This window comes from Oryctolagus cuniculus, chromosome 14, assembly GCF_051225735.1.
Source record: "Oryctolagus cuniculus isolate XC-2025 breed Fujian yellow rabbit chromosome 14, ASM5122573v1, whole genome shotgun sequence".
Lineage (NCBI taxonomy): Eukaryota > Metazoa > Chordata > Mammalia > Lagomorpha > Leporidae > Oryctolagus > Oryctolagus cuniculus.
Genome location: NC_142880.1, coordinates 4,066,916 through 4,081,162, shown reverse-complemented (window position 1 = coordinate 4,081,162; position 14,247 = coordinate 4,066,916). Strand labels below are relative to the sequence as shown.

Sequence of the window (14,247 nt, the reverse complement as noted above, 5' to 3'; positions counted from 1 at the left end):
CATTGGTTCACCCTCCAATGGCCGCTGCGGCCGGTGCACCGTGCTGATCCGATGGCAGGAGCCAGGTGCTTTTCCTGGTCTCCCATGGGGTACAGGGCCCAAGCACTTGGGCCATCCTCCACTGCACTCCCTGGCCACAGCAGAAGAGGGGCAACCGGGACAGAATCCGGTGCCCCGACCGGGACTAGAACCCAGTGTGTGGGTGTCGCAAGGCGGAGGATTAGCCTAGTGCGCCACGGCGCCGGCCAGCATGGGGACTTTTCCATGAAGCAACCCAAGAAAAGGCACAAATACTCACTTATCAGGGAGTGTCTACCCTGGTAACACATGCAACATACCTAAACGCCGCCAGTGCACCTGTACGAGCTACTCAAGTGCACCCTCAAGACCCTGGAGAAGAGTCACTTTCCCTCCATGCATTCCCGGTGAGGACACATAAACACCTTTCTAAAAGTGACTGAGAAGTCTCCATTCACAATACTGCCTCCATCTTGCATGAGCGCTTTGGTTCTCTTGTACCAAGAACACCTTTTCTGGCAACTAGAGACAGGGACGGTTTGGTCCACTTGGGACAAAAGCAGCCTCAGGCTCTCCTGCCCCATATCTCCTCTGGCTGACACCCACAGACCTGGAATCAAGAAGCAGGGAAAACCCAGAAGCAGTCCACATGTGGCTGGCACCAGCCTCTTCTCGTTCCAGAAGATTCTGATGTTTAAATAACAACAGGTTGTCATCAGCCTATGTAATTGACTTTTAAAAAGGTATGCACAGGGGCTGGCGCTGTGTCACAGAAAGCTAAGCCTCCACCTGTAGCACCAGCTTCCCACGTGGGCACTGGTTCGAGTCCCAGCTGCTCCACTTCCCACCCAGCTCTCTGCTGATGGCCTTGGAAAACAGCAGAAGATGGCCTACGTCCTTGGGCATCTGCACCCACGTGGGAGACCCTGAAGAAGATCCTGGTTCCCGGCTTCAGCATGGCACAGTCCTGGTTGCTGTAGCCATTTGGGGAGTGAACTAACGGGTGGAAGACCTGTCAATCTCTCTCTCTCTGTAACTCTCCCTTTCAAATAAATAAAATCTTAAAAAAAAAATTATGCACAAACTTGACTGGAAAACCATACTGCTCCTCATAATCTAGTCTTCTGACCCTTTAGGGTCTCTGTTCGTTTCGGAGAAAGTCAGCGTGTAGCAAACACTGTGATGGGAGGCCAGGAATCCCGGAGGCAGAGGATGGCGAAACATTCAGCACTCCCTCACGTGCTTCTACCTGTTCACTCCACTCCTTCTGGGCCTCCCAATTTAAGAAGAGAAACTGCTAATCCCATTCATTATTGGATTAGGTTTACCAGTGAGCAAGTGTGTACTAAAACCAGAGACCAGCTCTCGTCCTGGCCTGTAGCTGTATACTTCTATAGAATTCCAGGCAGCTGGCTCCTGTGACTCCAGACCTTGCTCAGCTGTGAGTCCCTCTGCAACTGCCACGTCCCACGGGGTTCTGAGCTCCCTGCATGGAGCTCCCTGCATGTCTGGATTCTGGTCTGTGGCGCTGTGCGGCTTGGGTGAGACAGCACGGGTCACATGGCAGGGCTCTCAGCCTGGCTGGATGGCTGGCACAGGCTCTGCAGCACTGGTTCTGCGCCTGACAACTTCCAGCCCCAACAGTGCTTTCTCCTCAAACTTGAAAAATTCCACCAGTTCTTAAGTGTCTACCACACACACACACAACGCACCGCACAGTTAAACCTAAGAGTCTGACACACACATCCCGTATTATACATCAACATATTCATTTTCATGAATGTACACTACAGTCCTGATACTTTCCCTTAAAAGAAACGTAACTACAAAAAAACAAAACCTACATTAAAACATAAAGCCTTACTAAGGAACCTAAAGCTTTCTGTTGCAGTTCTTGTGTTACAGAACTTGATGAAATAATTACGTCACAGGGAATAACATCCACCATGATTCCAGCCTAGAAAACTAAAAAAATGCCACATTACTCCAAACTAACCTACAAATGCCATGTGATTCTAACCAAAAAACACCAACAGCCAACATTCTTGATTCTCCCATGTGAGTATCAGGTCCCACAGAAACAACTGCCGCACGATTTGTCAAGACGGCCGTGGGGGGGGGGGGAGTCCTCATCAGAAAGAGCCAAGATGGCCGTCAGGGGGGATGTCCTCACCAGAAAGCCACCTCAAGGTACTCTTCGGTAGGATTTATTTAGGGCCCTGGGAAGGAACACAGACTTCGCAACTACAGATTTATTTTTCCTAAAAAATGGTCTGAATATCAAACCTTTGCCTATCTGTCCTACTTTATTTCATTTACGAATCAGAGACAACATGTACAGGCAACGTGGAGCAGCAGCTAGGATGCCCTTGGGGCGTGTGCACTCCACAGCAGCATGCCGGGGTTTCAGTCCAGCTCTGCTAACGCACACCCTGGAAGGCAGCAGATGATGGCTCAAGTCCTGGGGTCTCTGCCATCCACCTGGGAGACCCCGACTGGGTTCCTGGTTCCTGGTTTCAACTTGACCCAGCCTTGAATATTGTGGGCATTTGGAGAGTGAACCAGCAAATGGAAGATCTCTCTATTTCTCAATCTTTCAAATAAATAAAATTAATTTTTTCTAAAAAGCAGAGAATAAAAAACTCATATTTAAAATGGTAATAAAAATTATATTTTAAAGGAAAATAAGTTCTTTTTATTTATTTCAGGGGCAGAGAAACAGACACATAGAGAGAGGGCTCCCACCCACTGGTTCACCTTCCTAGTGCCCAAAATGACTGTGACTGCCCTGGGCTGCGACCAGGAGCCGGGAACTCCATCCAGGGCCCCCACGAGCGTGGCAGGAACCAGTCACCTGAGCCATCACTTTGCTTCACAGGGTCTGCACTGATGGGAAGCTGGAGCCAGGAACCAAACCCCCGCACTGCGATGGGGGATGTGCCTGCCCCAGGGGGAACAATTCGTGGTCAAACACTGGAGTTTGCTAAAGCTTCAGATACAGTGTGAAAACTGCCATCTTTTACTTGATGTCCTACTAACTTAGAAGCACAAAACCAGAACTACTGGACCGTGACCATGACGTCATCCAGCTGTTCTGACAGAAGAGTGGACGTTCCAGCCAGGCCGAGGGCCTCCACGCCCAGCCATGTGACCACAGCAGGTTACTAACTCCTCCCGCCTCTGCTCTCAGCCGGGAAATGAGAAGAGCAGCAACCTGTCTCCGAGCTCAGCTGTGAGAACCAAGTGGAAAACACCCACAACACTCTTAGAGTGGCGTCTGACACACCGTGTGAGTTCACAGGGCTGCTGGTGTACATCCCTTTCCTTTCAAATATGCTATGAGAAACAAAACAAAAGTAACCCTGCAAGGAAGATCTCTGCTTTAGTGACTCAGGTCTCTCGGGTAGCTGTTAGCACTTGGCCCTGAATGAGGTGACCTGACCTGTGAGAAACAGAACACCGCATCTGGGAACAATTCCAAGGCAACCTACAACAAGCAGAGCACACGGAGAGGCAAGGAGGTCTAACGCTTTACGTCGTCAAGCACTGATGATCAAATGTTTTACTGCTTGGTCCATGGGCTGCCGGACTGGCTCCAGGAGGCTGAGGATGAGGTCCTAGCCCAGCTGTCGGGGCCTAGCTCCCACCCTCAGGAAAATCACTTACTCTCGCTAGGACTTTCTTTGTCACTAAAACGGAACTCAACCACTGAACACTCAACAGGCCTGTTCATCTTAGAACAGCCCTTGAACCTGTAAGTCCTGGCCGATCCAAACTCAGAGACGTCAGGCGTCAGCACACTCACTCATCCACACTATCACGAGGCTTAGAGGCTCACTCAGCCTCGCAACACCCGGCTACAGTCATCTTACTGACCCTACGAGACTCCCACATCTTAATTCAATTTAAGAATATGACTTAGCAGCTCACTGGAGTGCTGGGTTTCATCCCCAGCTCAGGCTCCTGATTCTCACTTCCTGCTGATGCAGACCGGGAGCGGGGGAGGGGGGGCAGTAGTGAGGGCTCAGTAACTAGGTTCCTGCCCTGTGAGAGAACTTGACTGGGTTCCCAGCCTCAAGCTCTAGCCCAGCCCCAGTCACTGCAGTAAACCAGCAGATGGGAGCTACCTCTCTCCCTCTCTCCTCTGCTCCCTCTCTCCCTTTCTCTGTCTCACAAAAATATAAATATTCATTTTATTTATTTATTTTTTAATATTTATTTATTTATTTGAGAGGGAAAATTACAGAGAAAGGGAGAAACAGAGAGAAATCTTCCATCTGCTGATTCACTCCCTGAACGGCTGCAACGACTAGAGCTGGGCCAGTCTGAAACCAGGAGCTGGGAGCTTCTTCCAGGTCTCCCACAGGGTGCAGGGGCACAAAGACTTGGGCCATGTTCTACTGCTTTCCCAGGCCGTAGCAGAGAGCTGGAGGAGAAGCAGAGCAGCTGGGACTTGAATTGGTGCCCATTCGGGATGCTGGCACTGCAGGCAGAGGCTTAACCTACTATATTACAGCGCAGACCCAAACATAAAAAATGTTTAAAAAGAGTTATTTTTAATTATCTAGAGATGAGGTAGGTTTGCTACCATCCTGGATTCTAAAAGCAGCCGCCTTCCCAGGACTTAGTATATTCTTGGCTTTATCTATAATTTTTACATTTGCCAAAACTACGTAAGACTTGACATTCAATTTTGCTCTTCATTATCAACGCCTCCAAAACACTATTTTTAAGAAAAAGTTATTGAAGAATTACACGTAATTCCTTTTACAAAGACAGAATCAGATACACATCAACTACCTCAACAAAATGCTCTCAACTCTGAGACAACTTTTAAACCAAAGCAGCATTTTACATTTATCATTCTCTTTAATTACAATGATCACTTACATTAAATTCCTTTATAAAAATTAACTTGGGGGTGCTCGCTTCGGCAGCACCTATTACTAAAAATTAACTTAGGGGCATGGTGAGCAAAGCCACTGCCTGCACTGCTAGCACCCCATGTGGGCGCCAGTTTGTGTGCCGGCTGCTCCACTTCCAATCCAGCTCCCTGCTAATGGCCTGAGAAAGAAGTGGAAGATGGCTCAACTGTTAGGGCCCCTGCACCCATGTGGGAGACCCGGATGAAGCTCTTGGCTTTGGCCTGGCCCAGTACTAGCTCTTGTGGTGTCCTGGGGGGCCCTAGGTCCATTCCTGAAACATAACACAGTGTACAATTCCATTTTCAGTTTGGACAAAGTACAACACAAGGCTTTCAGGCATGGCTCTACATGGCTATTCTTCCCCAAAGGTGTTCTGTAACAACCTGAAAATGTGTACAGATACCTCTTGAAGTCCAGCTTGATGCCTTTACTGCTTTTGGTCACCTCGGCCAGCCACTCCTGGAGGGAATTGTCACTGCTCGTTTCGGGAGGATGGGCCATGACTGGCTGGCCGTGTCCCGATCCATCACTTGCGAGAAGGACGTCAGCCTCGATCATGAGAGCAGGACCTGTCCAAAGGCAAGGACTTGGGTAAGGGCCCGTGAAACGGGGCCGGGACAGCAGGGAGTGGCCGCCCCACACCTGAGGAGGAGAGGAAGAAAAGCAAAGGAACTAGCTACTACATGCCAGGCTCCCCACCAGGCCCTTGACCTTCACAGACGAGCACACACGTATCCAGAAGCTGCCCGACCTCCTCCAGGTCCCGCAGCTCTGAGGCCGTGGCTGGCCTGGAGCCCTCTCCCGGCACCTGGCAAAGGTGCATTTGCACAGGGGCTCCAGAAGCGTCTGCTGACATTCTCTGGGAGGGAAAACTGCATCTGCACCTTCTCAGTCCTCGGCTTAGAGACTAAGGGGACTTCCTGCCCCTGCTTGGAAGTCTTCACCAGAACCTGGTTCTCTGCGAGGTGGGGGCAGCCCACGGGCATCCTGAAGCAGGGGGAGCTGAGATCCACGGAGAAGCTCAGGCCCCACGCTCCAGCAACTGTGGAGCTCCTGCCGGGTCCCAGCTGCTCCCAGCCCCCAGTCACGGGAACAGCACGGAGCCCTGGAGTCTGTGGGGCTCACTGGCAACAGGGCAGGGGGTGTCTTGCTAGAGCTCATTGGTCAATCATCCATCACTGCAGTGAGTCTACACTAGACACTGCTACAGGCATCAGGGACTCATGGTCACCAGGACAAGGTCCTCCCCTGCAGGAATAGGGAGGAGCCATCTCCAGCTGCTTCCACGGTACAAGCAGCTCACTACATACCGGGGCAGGGTGCCAAGAGGCGTCAATTCTTACTTGAGAACGTGGGACTGCAAGGAAGCGTCCTGGCTGCACCGATCATTCAGGCTCCCCCAGGCCTCGGGCCACTCACCATCACCCCCTCTCCTGCTGCAACCCCAACCCTGCACGCCGAGACACGCGCCCTAGTGTCCATCCAGACAGGAAGGAACACACACCCCTGGAGACCGCTTGGTGAACAGAGCCTTGCTTAGTAGCTTAGGTATGAATCCTGCCCATGGCAATCAACTGCAAGTAAGAATACAACGGCTTCATGCACCGTTCAACAGATATTTACTGCACTATGTGGGCTACAAAAATATGCAGAAGGCATGACCCTAATCTTAAAACCCTTACTTAAATCACCGGAACACCTAAGACACTGTCAGCATACAGCAGGGTTTCAAATAAGGCAGGAGAGGGCAAACTGCACCTAGCAAATAATAAAATCCTTCAATTATGCAATTTCTTCATTTTATAAAACTGATTTAATGGCTCTGCCAGCTCAGAATTTACAGTTGGATCACCTGTGTCTGGAACCTGCAAAAATGCCTACATGTCAGACAGGGACTGGAATTAACCTGTTACCCAGAGTACAACGCCAGCAGCCGCCCTGACTTACTGCTCAGTGCCTCCCTCAGCTGCGCCTTGTGGTTGGCTGCATGGTACCACGTGACCTCAGCGCCATCTTCTGCTGCAATCTGGTTCCTTCGCAGGAAATACTGCAGGATATTTTCACTCCAAGACCCTAAAATAACAAGGTTTACATGGAAAAAAAAAAAAAAAAAAACTCCTTTTTATGAGGTAAAATTTTTATCTTCTAAAAAAATTCTGACGCTTACAATCTATGCACATTTCTGGGGGAACAGTGTGGCATTTCGGTACCTGAACACAAGGCATAATGATCAGTCTGGGGCAGCTGGCCCATTCACCACCCCATGTGCCACTGCTCTGTGTTGGAGACACTCAAAACCCTTCTCCCAGCGATTCCGAAACACACACTTAATGCTGGCCAAGCAGTTATCCTCCTGAGCTGCAGAGCACTGGGAGCTCGCTCTCTCCCCCTCCACCCCAGCACCCCTCAACCACCCTCTTCCCCTCCCTCCCTCCACCCGGGTCTGGTAACCAGGCTAGTGTCTGCTTTTAGGAGATCGGCTTGTTTGGCTTCCACATGTGCGCGCGTGTGGCCTTGTGTGTTCCTGAGTTAGCACAGTGTCCCATGGGCTCAGTCGTGCTGCTGCAGGTGGCAGGATGCCCCTCTGCACGGTGTACACACACCACACTTCGTTCACGCTTGCTCAGCTGATGCACGGCAAGCTTGGCTTTGCGACTGCTGCTGCAGTTACGTGGGCGCACAGACATCTTCTCGACACACTGCTTTTCTTTCCTTTGGAGATACACCCCTCCTGGAACTGCCGCATGTTACGGCGGCTCTATTCCTGGTTGTTCTCAAGAACATCCGTGTTAGTTCCCATATGGCTGTGCTTACCTTCCTACCAGCTGGGTAGGAGACTTCTCCTTTCTCCACATCCCCACCAGCACTTGTTAATTTTTTTTAAAAAAAGATTTCTTTCAAAGGCAGAGTTAGCGAGAAAGGAGGAGACAGAGACAGAGAGATCTTCTATCTGCTGGTTCATTCTCCAAATGGCCACAACAGCTGAGGCTGGGCCAAGCTGAAGCCAGGAGCCCAGAGATTCTTCCAGGTGTCCCACATGGGTGGCAGGGGTCCAAGCACTGGGGTCATCTTCTGTTGCTTCCACAGGTGCATTGGCTGACTCAAAAATGGAGCAGCTGGGACTCAAACCTGCACCTATCTGCAATGCTGGCATTGCAGGCGGTGGCTTAACCCACGGTACCCCAACACCAGCCCCTATTTTGTCTTTTTGATTGTAGCCACTCTACCTGGAGTAAGATGACAGCACACCATGGTTTTCACCTTTATTTCTGATTAGTGATGTTGAACATTTTCTCATATACTGAGTGGTCACTGGAATATATTCCTTTGGGAAATGGCTATTTAGAGCATTTGCTCAATTTAAAATCCGATTTTTGTTGTACCTCATATATTCTAGATATTAGCCCCTGTCGGATCAAAGTCTGCACATATCTTCCCCCTTCTGAAGGTTGCTTGCTTTGTTGTACAGATTTTTAATTTGATGAAATCAATTTGCCTCTGTTGCCAGTGCTTTGAGATCGTATCTAAAAAATCTTTACCCAGACCGATGTCCTTAAGCATGAATGACCCTGTGTTTTCTTCTAATAGTTTCATAATCTTGGGTCTTACATGTAACTCTTTAATTCATTTTGCATATTACACAAAGAACAATGTTGTTTCTTATGGGGTAAAAATGTTTTACAGGCTGGCGCCGCGGCTCACTAGGCTAATCCTCTGCCTGTGGCACAGGCACACCGGGTTCTAGTCCCGGTCGGGGCGCCAGATTCTGTCCCGGTTGCCCCTCTTCCAGGCAAGCTCTCTGCTGTGGCCAGGGAGTGCAGTGGAGGATGGTCCAAGTGCTTGGGCCCTGCACCCCATGGGAGACCAGGAAAAGCACCTGGCTCCTGCCATCGGATCAGCGCGGTGCAACGGCCGCAGCGGCCATTGGAGGGTGAACCAACAGCAAAAGGAAGACCTTTCTCTCTGTCTCTCTCTCTCGCTGTCCACTCTGCCTGTCAAAAAGAAGTTTTACAAGTACACTTGTTGTGTATATTCAAGGTATACACATGATGTCAGGGGATGTGAACAGACGGTAAAAGGGCTGGTTCACTTCCCAAACGCCTGCAACAGCTGAGGCTGGGCCAGACAAAGCCGGGATTGCCAACTCCACCCAGGTCTCCCATGTGGACGGCAGGAACCCAAGTACTTGAGCCATCACTGCTGCTTCAGGATCTGCTTTAGCGTGAAACTGGAGTCAGGATCCAAAGCCTGCATCAAACCACAGCACTCAGAACGTGTATACAGGCAATTTACAAATCAACCAAAGTATAAAAAACACAACTTTAGCACGCTAGGATTTGAAAGCTGTGAAGGTCTTCTTGGCCTTGTCCTGCTGCCGTGTCCTCGGCACAGCCCAGGCCGCCCCTGCCCCGAGCACACAGGGAGCGGCAGCACACAGAATCTCGCCTCGGTCACTTCTCTAAGTGCCTGCAACCTGCAAACAGGGCCACGAAGACAGAGACAGCGTTGGCTGCAAGTTTTTTTTTGGAGAGTAAGACTTATTTTGAGCAGTTTCGGCTTACAGAAAAAAATCAAGCAGAAACCGGAGCTCCCATATGACCCCACCCACCCCTCTGCCCCTGCGTTTAGTATCTTGCACTAGTGTGCTGTACCTCCCAATAGTGAGGAGCTATTCTGACAGTATTCATGGAAGTGCACCGCCTATGTGAGAATTCACTCTGGGAATGCATTCCTTGGGCTTTAGCACACATTAACGACCTATGTTCACCACAGCAGTGCCATGCAGAGCAGAGTACGAGACAGGAGACGACTCTGCATTATCCGAGGGTGCCCACTCCAATCCTGAAAACAGGAGGCAGGGATGCCGTGTGACAAGGCACCAGCTGCTTCTGGGTTTTGAATGCAGTGCAGGGAGCAATCAGCAGCCAAACAGCAGCAGCTAAGACGTGCCCCCGCCCCAGCCCGGCCTCTCTGGGGCATCTCTGATTGTAGCCCAGGGAGACCCATGTCGGACTTCTGACTTCAGAACTCTAGGATCAAAAACATATGCAGCTCTAAGCCACTAAAAAATCAATGCTGCGAAAAAGGAATATGAATGTAAACAGACAATGGGAGACCACCAGAAACCTACGCACAGCACGCGGGGGCATGCACAGGAAACAGCCCCCGGAACGGGCGAGCGGTGGTCAGGATGGGTGCTGTCTGGGGGGAACTGCCTGGCTGCAGTACAGGATGCAACCTTTCCCTACAAATTCTATTGTACCTCTAGAATCTTCTGTGTTAACAAAGTATACTTTTTTTTTTTTTTTTAAACAAACGCTAAGGAAGGTGTGGCGGAGCTGGTAAAGCCACACTGGCATCCCATGTGAGTGGAGGTTCAAGTCCTGGCTTCTCCACATCTGATGCAGCTCCTGCTGATGTGCCTGGGAAAGCAGCAGAATACGGCACAAGTGTCGGGGCCCCTGCCACTCACATGGGAAACCTAGAAGCAGCTCTTGGCTCCTGGCTTCGTTCAGCCTGGCCCAGCCTTGGGCCTTGCAGCCATTTGGGGAGTGAACCAGCAGGAGGAAGACCCCTCTTTCTATGGCTCTCTCTCTCTCTCTCTCACTACTATTCTTTCAAATGAATAAATAAATCTTTATAACAAAAAAAAAAAAGCTAGGGGAAGAAAATGGCTCACATAAAGGAAGAACCTGGTTAAGAACTAGCTTCAGGGGCCGGCACTGTGGTGTAGTGGGTAAAGCTGCTACCTGCAGTGCTGGCATCCCATATGTGTGCTGGTTTGAGTCCCAGCTGCTCCACTTTTGATCCAGCTCTCTGCTATGGCTTGGGAAGCAGTAGAAGATGGCCCAAGCCCTCGGGTCCCTGAACCTATGTCGGAGACGCGGAAGATGCTCCTGGCTTCAGATCAGTGAAGCTCTGGCTGTTGTAGCCAATCAGGGAGCGAACCAGCAGATAGAAGACCTCTCTCTCTCTCTCTCTCTGCAGCTCAAATAATAAATAAATAAATATTTTTTTTTAAAAAAAGGAACTAGCTTCACCAGTAATTTGGCAATGAGAACAGATCTTTTCTTAAAAGATGGCATGTGTGGGGCTGGTGCTGTGGTCCAGTGGGTGTGGCTGCCACCTGAGATGCCAGCATCCTGCGAGAGCACCAGCTGCAGCCCTGGCTGCTCCATGTTTGTCCCAGCTCCCTGCTAACGTGCGTGGCCCAAGTACTTGGGTCCTTGCCACCCACACGACAGACCTGGATGGAGTTCCAGGATCCTGCCTGCTGCAGCCACCTGTAGAGTGAATCAGTGCATGAAGGATCTCTATGTCTGTCTCTCTTTCTAATTCTGCCTTTCAAATAAATAAATACATCTCTTTTTTTTAAAGATTTAATTATTTATTTGAAAGGCAGAGTTACAGAGAGGCAGAGGCAGAGAGAGAGGTCTTCCATCTGCTGGTTCAATCCCCAGTTGGCTGTAATGACAAGAACTGTGCCGATCCGAAGCCAGGAGCCAGGAGCTTCTTCAGGGTCTCCCACATGGGTGCAGGGGCCCATGGACTGGGGTCATCTTCTACTGCTTTCCCAGGCCATAGCAGAGAGCTGGATGGAAAGTAGAGCAGCTGGGACTTGAACCAGCGCCTATGGGATGCTGGCACTGCAGGTGGTGGCTTTACCTACTACGCCACAGCATCAGCACCAATAAATACATCTCTTAAAAAAAAGGGGGGGGGGCAGAATCTGTAATATTGTTCACCTGAACACTGTTTTGTTTTTTTAAGAGAAAACATTTTACTGTGATATAAAAAGCACTTATCAAACATCCACAGAAGACGTGTAACTCTTCACTGCTACAAACAGACTGGGAATACGTTATTCACACCTGGTGCCAGCTAACATCCTGTAAACAAGGAGTATGGGCACTGATTTTTAGCAGTCACAGGTGTAGAGTATATAATCACACCTGTACTCTGGAATGTCCATACCTGGCTGTAGTGCAGTGGGATCTACAGTGTAACCGCACACAGACGGAGTGCAGTGGGATCTACAGTGTAACCGCACATGGACGGAGTGCAGTGGGATCTACAGTGTAACCGCACACAGACGGAGTGCAGTGGGATCTACAGTGTAACCGCACATGGACGGAGTGCAGTGGGATCTACAGTGTAACCGCACATGGACGGAGTGCAGTGGGATCTACAGTGTAACCGCACACAGATGGAGTGCAGTGGGATCTGCAGTGTAACTGCACACGGATGGAGTGCAGTGGGATCTGCAGTGTAACTGCACACAGATGGTGTGCAGTGGGATCTACAGTGTAACCGCACACGGATGGAGTGCAGTGGGAGCTACAGTGTAACTGCACACGGATGGCGCAGGAAACGCTCACCACTGCTCTCTTCTCCGTCACAGGCTTCCTGGCAGAAGTGACAAGCCGCAGCTGCTCCTCTCCTAATGTGACTGTGTGTGCAGCGCCCATGTTTGCACTCATGGAACAACTATCTGTAGTAAACAAGTGCGACACTGTCAACTATTTTGCATGTGTAAATATTCATCTGATTACCTGTAAACAAAAAACCTCACACACTCTTAATTCCAAGAAAAAAGTCAACCCATAATTATCCTAATACGCTTTACTTCAACACACAGTGAATTTCTGAAAGGTGCATATATTACCTTAGATAATGTATTTTAGACGTGAGTGCTTCCTATTTCATACTATGAAATGTGCATTTGAGATCTGTTCTATGCAGCACAAAGTTTAGATCAAGAAAGTCCAAATCGCAGATACCAGAGTTCCTTCCGCACACTCCACACAGGCACGGCCCTGCAGCAGGCTCAGCAGGTTCACTGTGAACTGCCCTTGCTCCTCAAATTCAAGTATCAAAGGAACGATGAGGCGCAACTTCTCTGGGTTGTAACTGAAAATGCAAAGCTTTAGAAAACAGCTCAGTGCGTTTTGAAAAAAGATTTTAACTGAAATGACATTCTAGGCGTTTATCCATATCAGGCTGATAAACAGTAGGGCTTTAAAGCATTTTAAAATCTGAGTGTTTTCTCAAAACAAAGAGCACAAATGCCTCTAAATACAAGGCGGCTTCAGAAAGCTTTTCAAAAAATGCATTTTCCATGAGGAAAACCATCGATCTTGACGTCTTGACTCTTTCAACATTTTTTACTTTAGTTTTGCTTCCTTTTGAAAGCTATTACTTTAAACGTCAATCTGAAGTACATATTTGGCCTTACAGTACTTACAATGACACTGAAAATGGACATTTTTTAAAGCACTACAATTTCCGAAGGCTGTGTTCAGTCTTTCGCTGTCATCAGAAATCCTGTAGCATAGAAAAAACCTGGTACCCTTCAAATTTCAGAGTGAACTGATCTTCAGAAGTTTTAATGCCATCTTAAAAAAAAAAAAAGTCAAGTAGAGAAAGACTGCCGCAACCAAGCACTCTCCCCACAGCTGCAGACGTGAGCCCAGCCTGGCAGGAGCAACTTGCGGCTTTCCTAGGCACACCAACACTGCCGGTTACGAAGTCACCAAACCTGGTCCCTAGCACATTCATCACGTAGTGTGAACAATCTAAGGTCATTCTTCCCTTAAAAAGCAACTCACTGAAGAGTAGTAACAAGTCTGTCTATTTTAAGACATTAGACTTTTCTGGAACCGGTCCAACTATATAAATCTTAAGAATTATATGAAAATGTGGAATCAACACTATGAAAACAATGTGACAAAATTAAATATTAAACCCTTTTCTTTTTCTTTTTTTTGACAGGCAGAGTGGACAGTGAGAGAGAGAGACAGAGAGAAAGGTCTTCCTTTCTGTTGGTTCACCAACCAAATGGCCGCTACAGCCAGTGCACCCCGCTGATCCGAAGCCAGGAGCCAAGTGCCTCTCCTGGTCTCCCATGGGGTGCAGGGCCCAAGCACTTGGGCCATCCTCCACTGCATTCCTGGGCCACAGCAGAAAGCTGGACTGTAAGAGGAGCAACCGGGACAGAACTGACACCCCGACCGGGACTAGAACCCGGTGTGCCGGCACCGCAGGTGCAGGATTAGCCTAGTGAGCCGCGGTGCCAGCCACCTTTTCTAATTTTAACTCAAAAATAGAAATCATGAGTCTTCTATAAGATTAATTTTAAAAACACACAGAAGTGAAAAGTGCCGTTTTTCAAAAAGCAAAAATTTTCCATCCTATAAAACAACATGGGGGCCGGTGCCGTGGCTCACTAGGCTAATCCTCCGCCTTGCGGCGCCGGCACACCGGTTCTAGTCCCGGACAGGGCGCCAGATTCTGTCCCGATTGC

At 49.3% G+C, this 14,247-nt stretch overlaps 1 protein-coding gene and 1 long non-coding RNA gene across 3 annotated transcripts in view; both read right to left on the bottom strand.

The window, feature by feature from the left end:
- FAM151B (family with sequence similarity 151 member B) overlaps window positions 1-14,247 on the bottom strand; it is a 34,442-nt gene that overhangs the window by 17,319 nt on the left and 2,876 nt on the right. For both annotated transcript variants that reach the window (XM_089312927.1, XM_002713903.6), the window contains exons 2-3: window positions 6,891-7,016; window positions 5,347-5,512 (exon numbers count right to left, since the gene is read on the bottom strand). In XM_089312927.1, the coding sequence (XP_089169053.1) occupies window positions 5,347-5,512; window positions 6,891-7,016 (292 nt within the window). The remainder of the gene's footprint in view (window positions 1-5,346; window positions 5,513-6,890; window positions 7,017-14,247) is intronic.
- LOC149122223 (uncharacterized) lies at window positions 11,310-12,436 on the bottom strand. The gene is made up of 2 exons (XR_016220365.1): window positions 12,323-12,436; window positions 11,310-11,535 (listed from the first exon to the last, which is right to left on the bottom strand). It is a non-coding gene; the product is annotated as an uncharacterized LOC149122223 (long non-coding RNA).